Source organism: Poecilia formosa, unplaced genomic scaffold (genome assembly GCF_000485575.1).
Source record: "Poecilia formosa unplaced genomic scaffold, Poecilia_formosa-5.1.2 Scaffold20, whole genome shotgun sequence".
Classification (NCBI taxonomy): domain Eukaryota; kingdom Metazoa; phylum Chordata; class Actinopteri; order Cyprinodontiformes; family Poeciliidae; genus Poecilia; species Poecilia formosa.
Genome location: NW_006799959.1, coordinates 1,885,814 through 1,904,077, shown reverse-complemented (window position 1 = coordinate 1,904,077; position 18,264 = coordinate 1,885,814). Strand labels below are relative to the sequence as shown.

General features: G+C 37.6%; 1 protein-coding gene across 2 annotated transcripts in view; it reads left to right on the top strand.

Moving 5' to 3' along the window:
* Positions 1-18,264, top strand: part of bmp2k (BMP2 inducible kinase) — a 51,378-nt gene that overhangs the window by 24,092 nt on the left and 9,022 nt on the right. Inside the window, exons 2-14 of one of the 2 annotated variants that reach the window (XM_007547389.2) lie at positions 946-1,064; positions 2,856-2,961; positions 3,156-3,298; positions 5,487-5,608; positions 8,021-8,102; positions 10,560-10,692; positions 11,407-11,510; positions 11,589-11,668; positions 12,348-12,499; positions 13,130-13,290; positions 14,533-14,667; positions 16,271-16,473; positions 17,399-17,577. In XM_007547389.2, coding sequence (XP_007547451.1) covers positions 946-1,064; positions 2,856-2,961; positions 3,156-3,298; positions 5,487-5,608; positions 8,021-8,102; positions 10,560-10,692; positions 11,407-11,510; positions 11,589-11,668; positions 12,348-12,499; positions 13,130-13,290; positions 14,533-14,667; positions 16,271-16,473; positions 17,399-17,577 — 1,719 coding nt within the window. Of the gene's footprint in view, positions 1-945; positions 1,065-2,855; positions 2,962-3,155; positions 3,299-5,486; positions 5,609-8,020; positions 8,103-10,559; positions 10,693-11,406; positions 11,511-11,588; positions 11,669-12,347; positions 12,500-13,129; positions 13,291-14,532; positions 14,668-16,270; positions 16,474-17,395; positions 17,578-18,264 lie in introns of both variants that reach the window. The other variant, XM_007547388.2, reaches the window with a different exon arrangement.

Here is an 18,264-nt window from a genome sequence, read left to right as displayed (position 1 = left end):
TGGTAGTCTGGTAGAGTCGGTTTGGTTGGGCATCAAAATTGCAACATTTGTTACATTTTCAGCTGCTGCACTTTGTCAAACCTACCAAACCCTTTTAGCAACCTGTTCCCCTCCTCGCCTGTGGGGGCGCTGCACCAGGAACCACTGGAGAGAACAACACAAAATCCTCTGAAGGAGACACTGAGTGCAACTTCCTTCTTCAAGAAATGTAAACAAAATAGAGTTGCATCAGAGTTTAGTTGTAGGATTTCTCTTTTATCTTTGATAAAAGATGACAAGCCATTTCTGTTACATTTGTTTTGGTTTTATTTACCCACAATGCTCTGCGCTCCAGTCCACTTCCTGATTTTGGAGCGATCCCCAGTCTAAAATCATGCGTTCATATATACATTTGAACCGCACCAGAGTTCACTTCAAACCAACTGAAATGTAGTTTTTTAGGCAGACCAGGTTTGCTGTTTTTAGTCTGCATCAGAATTTGATTACACATTCACACATCCCCAAACGAACTGGGGTTTTATTAAAGTGGACTGAACATAGCTGGTGTGAAAACACCCTTAACTTATTAATAGAAACTTTTTAACACTGACTGTACTTCATTAATCTGACCCGTTTTAAATGGTTCAGTTGAGGTGTGACACATTTTGCTACTTCAGATTTCTGCAACTTTAGCATAGTTAGCCTTTTGCTACATAGAATAATATTTTCTTAGTGTTTACAAAATATCCTCGTGTTTCTACTGGGAACCCAAAATACTACCAGGAAAAGAAAATCCACGCTCATACGATGCTTCCCCAACTTCGACCTTAACAACTGCATGTTATGTAGTAGATTTGTCTTTATTTTTAACAAGTTAAAGGAGTTGTTTCTTCCTGCTCATCACCATTAAACTGGTTAAATGTGGTAATTTGCTTTAATTAGTTTCGTTTCTACTTTCTTTTCCAGGGGGCTTCTCGGTGGTGTTCCTGGCTCGGACACACAGCGGCGTCCGCTGTGCTCTCAAAAGGATGTACGTGAACAACGTGCCGGACCTGAATATCTACAAGAGAGAGATCACCATCATGGTGAGAAGTTTTCTGTTTAACTGAACAGTTAGATATTTACAAGGCTTGCAGTGCACAAACACAAAATCCTGTCAACTATTAATGTCTGTTACCTAGTTCAGGTGTCTTGGTGCACTCGAAACAAGACAATACTAACTCTCAAGTAACATTTCAGCAAGTTGTGAGTTTGTTTCAAGTCAAGAATTCTTGAAAATTGATCATTATTACTTCCATTGGCAGATTTTAAGCATTATTGATTTTTATGTCTTGCTGAAAAAGTTTTTCTTAAGTTACTTTTGTCTTATTCCAAGATATTCACAGTAGAAGATGCTTGGTAAGTGTGTAATCTGAAAGTATAACTTCCACCAGTTTTCTGGGATTTAACAGATTTTGCTCCTGGAGAAGCACAAACCTTCGTGTCTCACAGTGAAACATTACGTCATGAATCAGGTTGCATCTAAATGTCTCCGTCCCCGTTTGGTTTCCAGCATTTCCAGTCTGGTGAGAGCGAAGAAAGGCTTTTAGCTGAGCGCAGGCGGACATGGGATTAATGCACCTGGTCGATCTACAAATGCCTCTGATGTATCACGCATGATTACTTTGGGATACTCAGACTGTTTTCGGCACTAAAACGGTCGTATTTTTAATATTTCTGATACTTTGAGGCTGACTGACCGTCGTTATGAGCGTTTGACCCAGAGGAGCTGGATCTGAGCCATCCAGCCTGCTTAGTGAGTCTGTTTGCTGTCTCATCTGGAACAACATGTTACACACACACACACACACACACACACACACAGCTGACCTTAAACGTCGACACAGCTCAGGCCTGTTGGGACATTGCCTTAGGTGTGTTGGTTTCCACAACACGCCGCACTTATTTGTCATGCTGGCTCTTTAACTACCGACAAACAGCATCACTGTAAAGAGTCGAGTAAATAAAGTGAAATCTGCAGATTAATGACGAACGATGACAGAGGAGGGGAGCTGAAGGAGAGTTTTTGTATTTTTAAGATAAATGTTGAGAGTCAGGGCTGAGCATTTATTGTACCGTTTACCGTGATGAATTTGTTACTGTAAGAATTCTGATTTATTCTGGGATCCAAGTTGTTAATTTGATGCTGATGTGTTAAAATATGAAGTATTTCCTTATGTATTTAAGTATTTACTCCTTCACTCATGTAGGAGTTCTCATAGAATTAGTACTTCTCATATTATTACAACTTTATTCTGGTAATATTAAAACTTTATTCTATTATTTCAATTGCATTCTTGTAGTTATGACTTTATTATCATAATTAAAATAAATAATAAATCTTAGTCCAGCCCTAATGTTTTGTCATAGGATTCACCTGAATTCAAAGTCCAAATAAATAGAAGTTGCCAAACAAGATGGCCGCCTCGGGTATGCTAACCTCACTCTGAATTATGGAAACCCAAGGAGTGTAGTGGTGAAGAAAAGTCCAGATTTACCCAAATTAAATCTTCAAAAATTTGATTAATCGATAAAATCGCCCAACTTTATCCTTGTCAAAAAAAAAAACAACAAAAAAATCAAATAAAAATATTCCTCCAACCTCAAAAATGATATTCTTCATAGCATTCCTTAATGATTTAGTCTGATTTTTGTAAATTTATCTCCATTGAATTAATTTGCACTTTAAATTGTCTGCGAAAGGAAAGAAGAACCCTGGAAAAGTGTTTATTTTTACATAAATATATTTTTACACTTTAGAAGAACTTTTAATATATTTTGGTAAATATGATCTTGCTTCCATCCTGAACTCTGTGTTTTCTTTTTCCCGTCTGCAGAAGGAGCTGTCGGGCCACAAGAACATCGTCCGCTACCTGGACTCGACAATCAGCTTCGTTTCCGACAGCGTGTGGGAGGTTCTGATTCTCATGGAGTACTGCAAAGGTACCGAAACCTTCTGGAAGTATAAAATCAAAATAAACCTCCATCTTAGTTACAAATGATTAGATATTCTATCAGATGTATTATCTATTGATATGTATAGTTATTGATCAACTGTCCAGCCCTAATGCATGTAAATATTGAGTTAACTGCTATTATAAATGGGTAGATTGTGTTGAAACTGTGTTTTTTTGCAGCGGGTCAGGTGGTGAAGCAGATGAATCAGCGGTTAAACGTGGGCTTCAGTGAGGCGGAGGTCCTCCACATCTTCTGCGACACCTGTGAAGCTGTGGCTCGCCTTCATCAATGCAAGACTCCCATCATTCACAGAGACCTTAAGGTGAGGAGAGAGTCCGCCTCTTTCCGTTTCTGTCCAGGTTCTGTTTGTCCTCCGCTTCCTTGGAGTCCAACACAGTCGGAAAACGTTGGGAATTTTCTAATTCTGACAAGTTCAGTGGTTGAATATCCAACCAAGGTTATACAGAAGCTTGTTGGTGGTTATGAAAACGTGTTGCTGAGGGCGGCCATCTTGTTTGACAAGCTGTTTTACAACTTTGAATTAGTTGGACTTTGAATTCAGGTCAACTTTATATCGGAGTATTAGAGCCAGGAATTGTTTTTTTATTAGGATAATAGTCAAGTTATTACATGTATGAAGTCATGATATTATAGGAATAAAGTTGGAATTTTATGAGAACACCAAAAATACGAAATGTGCAATGTTGAACATCATGTGCAGTTATACTGCAAAGGCTTCACAGATGCGTAATAATTAACAGATGTAATTAATCGTTTAACACATCAGATCATCAGGACTTTGAAACAACCTTGCAAACTGTCTGTTCCAAAGAAAGAACCAGACGAACTGAGCTGCTCATGTCAGACCTGCTGTGCAACTCAGAAGATGTGAAATGAAAGCCACTTTTTGAAAATATTTAAGTGTCATTTGTAATAAATTTTTTTTAGAAAAGAAAAATCAGTTTTTGTATGAAAAACGTCAGATTTTTAATTTATTTTAAAGCTGTATTGCTCAGTTCTCGTCTGTATTTTGACTGAGAAAACGACTCCAGAAGGAATTAATGCACCTTTAATCGTGAGATCCGTAAACTAAACCCATTTACACACTGCAGTTCATTTGCTGCATCCATTTTCATTTGCATAAAATACATGAGAAACAAAAACATGGAGATTTAAACCTGCCTGATCAGCAGCCTCGCCTTAACTTCACTTCTCCTTCTTCATTGTTCCGCTTTTCCTTTTACATTCAGGGCGCTACACTCGGAGGAAAGCTGTCGACTGATTTAATTTTTATAGGGTGGATTTTGTGCTGGGAGTTTGGCGGGGAGCCATTTTCACCTCGGTTCTGCTGATGCTTGGAGTCTGGTGGTTCTTTCCCACCCTGGTTTGAATTCTCCCCATCAGTAGGCCGCTGTGCTGCGTCCAGTTGGACGGGCCTCTGAACAGTGCGGTCCCTTCAGCTCCAGAGGCCTGTCCTCTGTCTGCCGTCTATCTGCTCTGCCTACACAGCTTACATAACGTTGCAGGGACACAAAAGAGCGTGGAGGCCCAGTCACGCATCGCCAGGGGAAGTGAGACTGCAAAAAAAAAAAATCACAAATCCTTAACTCCAAGCTGACAACAGATGCAAACATTAGACGCTCTTTTTGTTTTATATTTTGAACATCTGGTTTCTATGCCAACATGTTTGATTTTTCTTGTAATCAATTCTCCACTCGGTTGAGTTGGGTTGGGTCGTCTAGGAAGAGTTTCAGAAAACTCCTGCAAACCGAGTGCCTCCGTTTCATTTGTTTATTTCTCTTAACCTTTGACGACACTTTCTCACAAACATCTGTGCACCAAACAGAAACGGCATTTACAACATGCAAAAAACAGCAGGGACTTCCTGTTGTGCTGGAAAATGTTGCATTGTTTGCTGAGCAGGGCTCCTGCTCGGTTTGGAGACATATGGACTGGACTTTTATCTTATAAAAATAGAAAGGTGTTTAAGTTAAACTCCTTTAATTTACACACTTAAAGGTGTTTAAGTTTTATTTTTCCCCTTTTTTCCATTATTTTAAACACAAAAAATGTTTTTTTTTCTAGTGATTTTCTTTCATCTGATGTTTTGTTTGATTTGCTGCATCGAAACTAAAAGCTGACTTCAACATATTTTTACTTGAGTAAAAGTAAAAAGTAGCTGTCCAAGAAATCACTCAATAAGAGTAAAAAAAACAGTATTTGGTAAAAAGTCTACTCGAGTATTATATTTTTTTGTAACTTTCTGGGACCAAGCAGGTTTATCGGGTGTGTAAGAGAGACCTTCCAAAATATAAAGTTTTGTTGTATTTTTGTAATAAACATTATAAAATAATGAATTGAAACTGTTTTCTTTAGTTCTTTTTTTATAGTTTTTTTCTCGAGAAAGGTATGAAAACTTGGTTATAAATTGTTTTGTGGTGCTTGAACTGTATGAACCCTGTGTTAACGCTGCAGTTTTGGCATTTCTAAGGTTTTGTCTGTTTCATCAGGTTGAAAACATCCTTCTGAACGACCAGGGAAACTACGTCCTGTGTGACTTCGGCAGCTCCACTCACAAGGTGCTGTTGCCACTGAAAGACGGAGTGACGGCTGTGGAGGATGAGATAAAGAAGTAAGCTACCAGCGCTACGCTTTGACTACCAGAGAAATGTTCCTTCATGGTTCATCTCAGTGCACCTGAATATCATTAAAAGCTACTTTATTTCAGTCATTTAATTGAAAAAACTAAAACAAAGTGATAAATGTAAAGTGTTTTTGTTGATTATGGCTCATTTAGTTCAGTTTCTGAGAATATTTGAATAAAATTCGCTCAACAATGATTGAGGTCATTGCTTAAGAAGCAGGATGTTAATGGGAAGTTGAGTAGAAGGAAAAAGTGTGGCAGAAAACGGTGAACAAGAAAAGTTTGAGATTCACAAGGAGTGGACTGCAGCTACCGAGCGTCGTAGCTTCACACACTGCAAAAACACAAAATCCTGCCAAGTATCTTTGGTCCAGTTTCTAGTACAATTATCTTGATACACTTGAAGTAAGACCAAACTAGGATGTAGCAGCTTGTTTTAAGTCAGTTGTTTCTTAATAGTGATGAAAAACTGGCAGATTATTTCACTTATAAATTAACATTTTTCCCACGTTATAAATTAATTTATCTGCCAATGCAACAAGTAATTATTTACTTGAAACAAGCGCCTTTTTTTCTTGTCTTTGCAGTGAAAAGAACACACATTTTGTTTTGTTTCTGATTGTTCTCTTAATCTCATCAGCTGTGTTTGATTTATTTCACAATAAGAAGGGAACAACTGAATGTCCCCTGCAGTTCATTCACACACTCTTCCTCTGTTTTTCTCAGCTGTGAGCCATAATCCTGGAGATTAGCAGAAATAAATGACTCAAATTCGTCACTTTGTGTGAAATAAACATATACAGGTCACTTACTGAACTGAATTATTGACATAATTTACGTTTTTCACTCAGGGAGCAGATCTCAGCAGCATCACAGTTACTCCCCTATCAATCCTGCGGCGGCAAACGCGACTTTATTGACCCTTTGTAAATGGTGGTTTATCAGGCGGTCACTGCTGCAGACTTTCTCTGCTGCTCTCCTTTGTGAGTTTTATATTTACAGAGTAAAATCTCTGATCGCTCCGTTAGGTCTGGCCTGTTAACTTTCCCACATTTACAACTGGAATAAAGTGCAACGTGTGGCGCTTATCAACGATTTATGGCTGTGTATAAACCTGCCGTCTGCATCAGATCAGTCAGAAGAAACTGGCTGCCCTGACTCAGGAAACACTTTGATTTCTTCTGTTAGATTTTTGATTTATTAGATTTAAAGTGACTCATCTCTTTAAATCTCTGCATCTCTACCTGCAACTTTGCTTTCAGCATCATTAATGTTAAAGGAAAGCATTTTAAATCATTGTATGTGATGCATAAAGGTAAATCCAGAGTGGGTGAACACATTGGAGTCACAAGTTGCATTTTCAAAACTTTGTCAACATTCTGCTAATGTAAGAAAAAACCTAATTGTGTAATTATGGTATTCCCAATAAATAAGAAATTAAAATCACGTGAAAAAATTAACGTGAAGTCCTTAAAAACATCCTCCAACTACTTCCTGTCGCCGTCGTCTTGTGGTTTCCGACAGTAGTAACATCCAGTTGCTGATGCAAAGAAAATGTTTCCATTGCAGCTTTGTGAAATAAACCAATGTGTTTTTTTATTTATATACATGTAAACATCTGGTTTCAGCCGCAGTCTTGTAGCAGGATATTTGTTTCAGTACGGACAGAACGGTTCAGTTTCACAGCTCTGAGTGTCGCGTCGAACTGCATCAGAAGGTTTTCCAGCTCGATAATCAGACCAAATCATCACCATATCCTACAGAAATGCAGACGAAATGCAAAAGATGTTCTTTGAATTTAAAATCTAGAACTGATCAATGAACTGGAACCGGTTTGTTTAGTAGCACAATTTCTCACAGAAAAATGAAGCAATTAAATGTAAGTACATATGTTTGGACACGATAAGTGACTGAGAAATTACAGTTTTTCTTCTCTAACTTTGTTTTTTCATAAACCGTTTCTGTTTTGTCTATGCTGTATGTTTTGGATCACTATCCCCCAGATGAACTCTATTTTCCTGATCTTTTATAGTATTGTGAACTTTGGGAAGATAAACAGGCCCACAGCATCACAGATCTTGCACCGTGCCCAACAGGATATACCATCTGCTTAACTTTAAGCTGAGAATTTTGGAGCATTGTATTGTTTTGATGCGATTTCCTGGCTTCAGCACACACAACTTGAATGTGTTTTCTACTCTTTACCATTTTAAAAAGTAGCTAAGACTTTTTTTTCCCATTACATTCCTACCAAAGAAAAGTTATGAAATACTAAACAAAATTTTTATTTTTTTCTCACTTTAAAACAAATATTTCCCAACATGAAGTTGGAAAACAAGCCAAATCTTTGTGGTCTGACCTTTGACCTGTCTCTGACGGTTTCCTGTTGTTGTCTTGCAGGTACACGACCCTCTCATATCGGGCCCCAGAGATGATTAACTTGTACGCAGGGAAAGCCATCACCACTAAGGCTGATATCTGGGTAAGCAGCGGCTCTGCGTCACTCTGACCCAACAGGTTCTTCCTCTCTCCGCTCACCCTGGGCGTTCCCCTCTCTCCTCCTCTCCAGTAATCTGTCCGTTCCTCCACAACGAAACAAACCAGAACTCTGTCCTGTTTTCTCTCGGTTTGAGATTAGGATTAGGATTCCCCGCCCAGGACTTTTATGTTTTTGAAGGTTTGAGTAGCTGCTAAAAGTAAATACTGAATATTGGAGCTGTAATGATTAATCGTGATTAAGTGATTACTGAAATAATCAACTAGCTTAATACATGGAGAATACTGACTTAGAAAAAAAACATTAACAAAACAATTAAAGGATTAAGTAAGCTGAAACTGTACAGAAATATGTGCAATTAGCATTTAATATGGGGCGGAAAACACCTTTGTCTCAAACATATTAACTCAGAATTATTGAAGTGCCAAAAACCCCAATTATTAATAATCAATCAACAGATTAGCCTCTCATTGTATTGGCAAGTCGAGCAGAAACAGCTGAGTTTTTAAGGTGACTTTAAGCTACATTTTTGCATTTATTTGACTTTTTTTTTCTTATTTAACAAAATAAATTTAATTCTTTATTTGCATTTTTAATGGTTTTCTAGAATTTTATTTAAAAAGGCTTAAGTTGTTAAAACAAACTGCTGGAGAATGTGGCAATTTGTAATCAGATGAATCAATTAATCATGAGAATAACTGATTACTACAGTAATTGTTAGTTCCAGTTAAATATGTGCACTTCATAATTTTCATCTTTGCATAAAAGCTTTTGCAAAGATGAAACAAACTGACCTGAAGTTGTGCACCAGATGGGAATTGCTTTGTTTTTTGAGTGCAGAACTGTGGAAAAAGGGAAAAAAGTTTAATTCTTTGAAGTTTGTATCACCAGCGTGTTGCTTATCTGCAGCTGAGCTTTTTCCATGTGGATTCCTCATTTATTCTCCTCTGAGGAAAACTTTCCAGCTTCAGTCCTTCCAGTCATGCTACTGGTTTAATTAAAGTCTGCATATTTATCTTATCTACTTTGAACGTTTGTTTCAAAAGTTTATATCTCAGATTTTCAAAGATGAAGACAGAAACTAATGTGAAGCATTTCTTGCAGTCAACATGCAACTGTTTCAGTCTCCACTTTTCATGGTTCAGTTTTTGTGTCCATATTTTAAATTATTCCCCAAAATTACTTAATGTGCTTTATTTTATGTTATATACCACTTTCTAATAATAAGCTATAATAATTACTTTAATTCTGTCTCTTGATTTTATAAACTGATTTTAATCCAAAAGGTGAAACTCTGCCCCCTACTGGTGCACGTTTGTATCTGCAGTGAGATGTTTATCTGAAGGTTTTTACTTCAAGGCCTCTTCAGTCTGGAAATGTGAGGAATTCATGTGTTTCCCAGTTCTGGATAAAAAAAACACAAAACAGAATGAAGAATGAAAAAAAAAAAACATTTTATTTCCACACTCTTTCTCTGTTCTATCCTCTCAAAATCAGTAATTGACAAACAAATCATCAGACGATGCCAAATTTAATGCTGCCTACAATATTACAGGAGGAAATCTTCCCTTCAAGTCCAAAATATTTTATTATTAGAAAAATTACTTGAATGAAATGTTCGGTTTGAGAAGTTTATAATCAATCAAAGAGAAAAATACGTTATTACTTCACATATTCACTTGAAAAAGTTACTATTGCTTCAAACGTTTTAGTCTTTTTACAGGCTTCGCTATGTACCACTGAATTTCTCATGTGGTTGATTAATAAAGTACTTTTGTAAGATAACTTATAATTTCAATTTTGTTTTAGTATTTCATTCATTTAGTTTATCCTGAGATTTTTTTTCAGGGTTTAAAATTTTATCTCCTTTGAAGCCATTTAAACATTTTCTCAGTAAGTTACTTTTATTGTAAATTTTTTCTTAATATAAATAACTTTATGTTTATTAAATTGTCAATTATTTTACAAATCAATAATGCTATATTGGGCAGTGATTTAAAAAAAAGAATAACCTGTGAAACTGCAACGTTAAATACGGTGTGGCTGAAAATTTGGGCCACACCTTTGGTCCAGACTCCATCTTCTAGAAATATCTTCCATAATTTCTTTGTTTTGATTTAAATTTGCTAAAAAAAACAAACTATTTCAGGAAACTTTCATCTGGCAAATCATGGAGTTTTGACATAATTCTAAGTTTTTGTTTGTTTGTTTACAGATGAAAATACAGCAATAAAGTCTTTTTTGTTTCCACAAAAACTGTTTAAACTGTTTTAGGACGAAAAGTCGTCTGAACGTCGTTTATATTTTAGAAGCTGTCACCGTCTGCTGGTGGATAACGACTCGGGCCTTGTAGATGTTTCTGGAAAATTCATGAGCTTGATGATGATTAGGATTGATGCTGTGTTTGTAATGTTTGTTTTTTATTTTATCTTTTTTACACAGGCGCTCGGATGCTTGTTGTACAAGCTCTGTTTCTTCACACTTCCATTTGGGGAGAGCCAGGTTGCCATTTGTGACGGAACCTTTATCGTTCCAGATAACTCCAAGTTCTCCACCAGGTTGCAATGCTTAATCAGTAAGTACACTGGAGCATTGCTGCATTTTAGTAATCAAATGTTCTGACGATTAATCGATTAAGAATCAAGAAATTGGTGCAATCTACAGATTTTTCATTTAACCGCTTAAGCTTTTTCTCATACCTCATTAGAAATACTTAGAAACAAAATAACTGAATTCTTTTTTTAATTGCCTAAAATGTTATTTTAGGCAATAAAATAACATTTTATTGCCTAAAATAATGTTAGGCAATAAAATAACATTTTATTGCCTAAAATGTTATTTTAGGCAATAAAAAAGCTAAAATTGCTACTTAATCACGATCAATCGTTTCAATGCTACACAGGAAGACCAATTATACCGGTTGTGATCTGATTACACACTCCTGCTTGTGATGATCCGTTTTACTGGCCCTGAATAAGTTTGCAAAGAGGTGAAATATTTAATTAAGCCTCTGCCCTGAAATATGTTTTTTCTTCTGTAATTAATTGGATTTTTTTGGAGTGTTTTCAACATCTGCAGCTGATTTATTGGTCTTTGTTTTGCTGTTGCACATCTTGTTCCTGTTTGAACCGGTCCAGGGCCGTCAGTCAAGACAGACCGGGCGCGTTGAGTGATTTCACTTCCCAAAACAGGATCCTGCCTCTCTGCTTGTCCTTTAAATGTTGGCGCAACAGCTCCCTCATGTGGCCGAACAGGCGAGCTGCACATTAACGAGTCCTCTGTGTTTCAGGATATATGCTTGAGCCGGACCAGGAGAAGAGGCCAGACATCTACCAGGTGTCCTACTTTGCCTTTAAACTAGCAGGAAGAGATTGCCCAGTCCCAAACCTCTCAGTAAGTAGCTGCAGCGCGGCGGCGGGGCGTTTTTCAGATCTGCAGGCCGACCTTAAAAACGTGTCTTTGTTTCCCCAGAACTCTCCCATCCCAACGTCGCTTCCTGAGCCTCTGACAGCCAGCGAGGTCGCTGCTAAGAAGAGCATGACTAAAGCCAGGTAGGGAGCTGCTCGCTTCAACGCAACGGCACGCTGCGCTTCCGGTGTAGATTCACCACAAAGTCTGGAATGTTATTTCAGTATTTTTAGGTTTGGAAAAACGTTTGATTTTATTTCCTCTTTCTCTAAATCTTGTCATCCATAGTTTGTCTGGCAACGTTATTCTGACCCTCTTTTTTGTTTTAATCCTTCACTTTGACAGTTCATTCTTTCTTTCAATCCATCTTTGTTTTTTCCTTCTTTTTTCCTCTGTCCTTTAATTTTTACTTGGTCCTTCGTTCCTGTTTTTTCTTTTCTTCCTTGTATCGTTTTTTGTTTCCTTGTCATTCATCCCTTCCTTTATTATCCAAACTGATTTCTTTGCTTCCTTCCTTCCTTCTTTCTTTCTTTCCTTTCTTCCCCTTTCTCTCTTTTTTGTATCTGTCCGTGTTCGTTCTACTTTTCTTCCTCCTGAAGTTTTTCCTTCTTGTTTTGTTTCTTATTTCCTTTCCCTCTTTGTATCCTGTTTTCTGTCCTGTGTTGTTAATCCAAGATTCTGATATAAATATCAGCCATAAATAAATTGAATTTGAGTATTTTTCATAATAAAATTAGCTTAGAGCTAGGAGAACTGATAAAGTTTGGGAATATGAAGGAATCCTACAGATAAACGGAAACATCTGTCCTGGTTCTGTTTCAGGATAACCGACTCCGTGGGTCCAACAGAAACATCCATCGCTCCCAGGCAGCGGCCGAAGGCGGCGAACAGCAACGTCCTGCCGCCGCTCACCAACACCGTCACTCCTGTCAAAATGGCCGTGCCTTCAGCGCCCGTCAGCAACGGCCAGAAAGGTCAGGCCACTTTCCGCTCAGTGTGTTTTACACCTCTAGGTAACTCTTTTGGTTTAAAGCTGGGCTGTCCAAACTGTGGCCTGGGGGCCATTTGTGGCTCTTGGAGTGATTCTGTGTGGCCCACAAACTGCAATTCAAGAATGATTCGGATTTGACCAGATGGAGGCTTTTTATTTTTAATCAGGGTAAAATTATTACAGTAGAAAATGTGAAGGACATCACGAAGTATTTCTCTTTATAACCACAGCTGTACTGAAACCTTTACTGAAAAGCCGGCTTTAAGTCAGCGTTTATTTAATTTATTGAACTTGGCTAAATATAACAAATGTTTTGAAAGAGAATGACTTAAATCACAATAAATTTGTTCAATCGAGCCCAAAAGAATTTGAAAACTAAAAACTGAAATGTGCAAAATCATTTTAAAGTTGTGGATCTACAATGAGTAACATCCAGTTTCTACGAAAACGGCAAAATCAGGCTTAAAAGTAAATTAAATATATTTTGATATTTCTATGTATTTATTTATTTTTACATGTTTTTGGCCTGTGAATCCTTTTGACCTGCCTGTTTTGGCCCACCTGAGAAAAACTTGGGACACCCCTAGTTTAAACCGTCCTCGTGTCTGTCCAGCTCCCACTCCTGGATCGGGACAGCCGTCGGGACAGCCGTCCGTCCAGACGGCGCCCGGCAGCCAGCAGCACCGTGTCCTGCAGCAGCTGCAGCCTGGAGACCTGCGCCTCCAGCAGCTGCAGCTGCAGCAGCAGCAGCAGCAGCAGCTGCAATACCTGCAGGTATCAGACCACCATCACTCACCAGAACAAACACTGCTTTGGTAGAAATTATATTTATTCAGAAACGATTATTACCAGTAGATGTGGACGAGGAGTAGAGAATCAGAAACGCACTACAAGAACACAAAATCTTACTATTTAATATTTTTGGTCTCTTTTCTAGTGTAAATATGTAAGTATGCTTGAAATAAGACAAAACTAATTTACAGGTAATAGGAGCTGGTTTTAAAAAGTACTAGCTTCTCTTATGATATGAGAAATATGCCTTGTTATAAGTATAATAATCTTACAGTGGAACAAGTTCCTTTTCATCAATACTGAGGAATTATTTACTTAAACAAGCGCCCATGTCTTTCTGAAATGTTAGTTTTGCTTTACTTCTGTAACTCGACCAAAATACTTGGTGTTTCTGTTGCTGGTTTAAACATGAAGGCTGTAAAGGTTTGACATGCAGGTTAGTTTAGTTCCTGTTGTGTTTACGTTTCGTTCCCTGCGTGGCTCAGTGGAACGGCGCACAGACTGGAGAGGAGGAACACGAGCTTTCTCTGCTTAAATGGTCTGAAAGACTGAAAATATAAACCAAGAAAAGTATCATCCAGCTGGATCGAAGAAAAGCAAAAATATTCAAGACTAATCTGTTAATAATGGAATACAATAGAAATATGATTGTCTCTCAGTGGAGATATGCAGGTGAAATGGCAGCAAAAGACATGTAGGTTCACAGAAAAGTTACAAAAGTGTTAAAAATATATAAAAACACTATAAATGTAAGGTGCTCTTTACGTTTATAAAAGTCTCAGAGCTACAGTCGATAAAACAGTTAATATAAAACGGCGATAAAGACCATAAAATCCAGATTTAAACATAAAAAATGTTGAAAACGACAGAAAATTCTTTACAATGGAGTAAATCAGTGTAAATGCAGAAAAACAGATGCGTCATTTAACAACGAGTAAATTGTCCAAATACCATCAGGAATGTAAAAACTTTGTTGGGAGCAGTAATGTCTGGAGTCTAAGGCTGCTGGAAGGATCTGTGGTGTCGCTCCTTTATCAACTTCAGATGCAGCACTTTGCCAAAGAAGGAGTTTTCTAATTCAGCAGCAGCTTCATGCATGGAGAATAATCAGAAACTCCTCTTTTTAAAATTATTCCTGCTGTTTTGATGTGGAACAGGATGAGCTGTATTATGCACCTCTGCTTTTAGCTGGATGAGTAACGATGCTTTTCTTCCATGTGTCAGTACCAACAGGCCGTGCAGCAGTCCCTGCAGCTCCAGCACCAGCAGGCTCTGCTGCTGCAGCAGCAGCAGCAGCAGCAGATGATGATGCAGCCGATGTATCAGCAGCAGGTGGCTCAGGCTCAGTACGCCGCCATGGTGAGTTCTGCCAAAGCATCCATGATCTCCTTCCTGTTTGAGATAAACACCCATCAGACTGAGTTTATTTCTTTTTGTCATTTTAAAGCTTTTCCGTCTAAGTTGTGACAGAATTTCAGGGCATATTTCACCCAAAACTGCAGTAAATAGTTTGATCAAATGACAGTGAAACACATGGAGGCGCAGCATGAAATATCACCGAGCTGCATATTTCATTTAATGTCAGAATGGCTCCAGTTTGCTTTTCTCTGCTCCCAAAACTGGCAGCAAGTCCTCCTTCACTCAAATCTCCCCCCGGTCTCTGCCAAGCAGCACCAGAAACAGACGCTCAAACTTCCTACTCCATCTCTCCAAACATTCAGAGAACTCGTATTTACGCAGCTCCTGAACCAAACACACAAACACAGGTCCCCCAAATGTGCGCCGTAAGGGCGGCGCAATTTTTAGCCCGTCTCTCCCACCGAACACGCACCATCTGCTTTGTTTCAGAAGCAATCTGGTCCGAGCGAAGCCACCGGGGGATCGAACAGAGGGTGGAAATGGAGCGTTTTGCACCGACATACGAGGCGGTTCACAGGAAGGGGGGTCTTAACTCCCCGGGTACCTGCTGAACATTTAAAAGAAGCGTTCAGTGTAATTGTAGCCTTGCTCTGCATGAAAAATATGGAGACTTTTCAGGTTTGAAATATGCTTTTATAAACGATTAATCACATTAATCGTGATTAATCGATTATTAAAATTGTCAACTGATTTAGTAATAGATTAATAGTTAGCTGGACTCCTGTTTGGATCCAGATCATCATGCAAAAGTAATCACACATACATTACATTTTGGTTTTATTCATAACCTGTGTTGTTGCTGTGTTTCCCTGGCCTGTCTGCTGTGTTCCTGGGTCTTCAGGATGCTGTTTGTTTTCTAAGTAACTTTTGAGGCCATAAACAGAGCAGCTGGATTTATAAGATAAAATTTCACACAACTGGATTCCGTATTAACTGGGGCTGAAACGATTAATTGTGATTAATTGATTATCAAAATAACCATCAAATAATTTAGTAATCAAATAATTAACTGGAGTATACAAACTAAAATTATCTTTATTAATTAATAACTGATGTTTAGCAGTAATTGCTGGACTTTTCACAAATTGATCTGAGTTTTTTTGCCTTTGCTTCAAATGAAGTGTTCATGTTGCTTAATAAAATGTTTTTCTTATTTAAAAAAGGAATTGAATTGTTTGTTTTCATCTTGTCTTTTTGTAGTATTGTTTAATAGTTGGTTAAATCAGAAATTAGCAGAATGTGCCTTTTTTTTTATCCGATTAATCGATAGAGTAACCGTTAGTCGCAGGCCTAACGTCAGAGTTGAATATAAAAAGCAACAGCAAGAATATTTCAGGATCTTCCCTGCATGTTGAGCTCTGATTGTTTCAGTTTCTGTTTTCTGCTCTTTGACTTTCATTCCTTCATCCCTCCCTCCCACCATGTCCCCCAGCTTCCCAGAACTGGTTTCTAACAACATTTCATCATCATTTTTGCACCATGAAGTCAATGGTCCGTCCTTCATTCCCGTCCCCCTCTTCTCCCTCTCTTCCTTCCCTAACAGCTGCACCAGTACCAGCAGGCTTTTGTCCAGCAGCAGCAGCAGCATCATCATCAGCAGCAGCATCATCCCGCTCAGCAGCCTCTTCCCTATCTGTCTTCCCCTCTTGAGTTCCAGATCCCTCTGGGTTCTTATAGTGCTGCCACGCCCACAGCTGGACCCATCGCTGGACCATCACCTGTGGAAACCTCCTACACTAACCCCAGGTAACACATTTTCACTCTGCCCACAGTAACATTCAAGCAATTTTAAGGTAATTTTTCAAACTTTTCCAGAACTTTGGAGATAAAACAACAGTTTCACTATTATGTGTTCATGTTACTCTACAGCTGTTGCAAGGTGAACAAAATCAGGGATTCCCAAACTTTTAACCCTTTAACCTCTGGCTTGGAACTTCCTTTGTTGAAAATGCTGCAAAATATGTAAAGAAACCCACTTTGAAAAACACTGAACTAAAATATAACAAACTTTTAGGTTTTCAAATGTCTGCCTCTCACCTTGTACATCTGACTGGTCAAAAAGCAACAAAAACAAATGGTTTCATTTCTGTATGAAGTCATTGTAGTTGCTTCATTTTGGTACTGCAAAGTAATGTAAGAAAGTGCAATCCAATGTTTGATTAAAAACCTAAATTTGGAAAGTGTTATTTACATTTGGAACCAGATATTTTCATACATGTAATAAAAACATTTTTTTTTCTGTGAAGTTAAATCAAACTAAACTTATGCTTTAGGTTAGCTAGAATCACGAAAATATATCTACTTGCTAAAAGCCAGAAAACTTCACTGTTTTTTTTTTTTTTAGGTATTTTTGTGAAACTTTCTTTGTATTTCATGTTTAGGTACTTAATTTGAGCAGGTCGTCATTGGTGTTGGCACAATTTTCTTCAGTTGTTTCTATGCGATTAATATTTATTATTCCTAATTTCTCAAAGACCTATGAATCTGTGTAAGTGAGATAAAAGGTAAGCTTACACTTTAGACATTTTTTATTCAAATTGGTTGATTTTTTTTTTTTTAAATCTTTATTTTTGTGGTGCAGGAAAAGTTTGAAAACTATCTTGAAAATGTTTGAAAAGTGTTTGGGAAGAGCAGGATCCCTGAGGCTCATGTTTTCCTCTCTGCGCAGCAGAAACCCCCTGCTGGCCACAGACGGTATCACGCCGACTTCCCAGAGCAGCAGCAGCAGCAGCAGCAGCAGCGTCAGCCACCCGCCCGACATGTCGGGCTGGAACCCGTTCGGAGAAGACAACTTCTCCAAGCTGACCGAGGAGGAGCTGATCGACCGAGAGTTCGACATGCTCAGAGCAAGCAAGTCAACGTTTCTCTCCTTCCTCCGAGTTTGAACCAAAGTTTGAAACTCTGAAATTTCTAGTTTTGGTTTTCTATTTTTTTTTTCACACTTGAAACCACATACTGTTATGCATTTAATAAAAAGACACACATTTACAAAATTAATTTACGCTTAATTTTAGTGTAAATTAACTTCACACAATGAAGTTAATTTACACTATTTTTTTGTCAGAATCACTAAAATTATTTCTATTTGGTTAAAAAAAAAAACTATTGAAACTCAGAAATTTCAATGTTTTTTTTATTTATAGAAAATGTATAAGTTTTCTTACAAATGTTTTACTTTTTGAACTCAAACATTTTGGTCTCAAAATTAATTTTTTTTTTCAAAAAATATTCAACAATTAAAGCTCAGAAATGTGCTCGTTTTTTTTCCTAGAAAATTTCTGAGGTTAATCACAAAATTTGAGTTTTTCTAGCAATTTATTGACTTTTCAAGCTCAAGTTTTTTTTTTTTCTAGAAAAGTTTTAAGAATAATCTAAAAATTTCAGTCTTTTTTTTTGGTGTGGAAATGAACTTCATTTTTTTAATCTACCCTAATTTTTTGTTGTATTTAAAAAACATTAAATTTAACTTAAGACTTTCTGTAGATGTGCTGAAATGATCTCAAGAAGCCGTCTTTTGTTCCCGTTTGTAACTGGGAC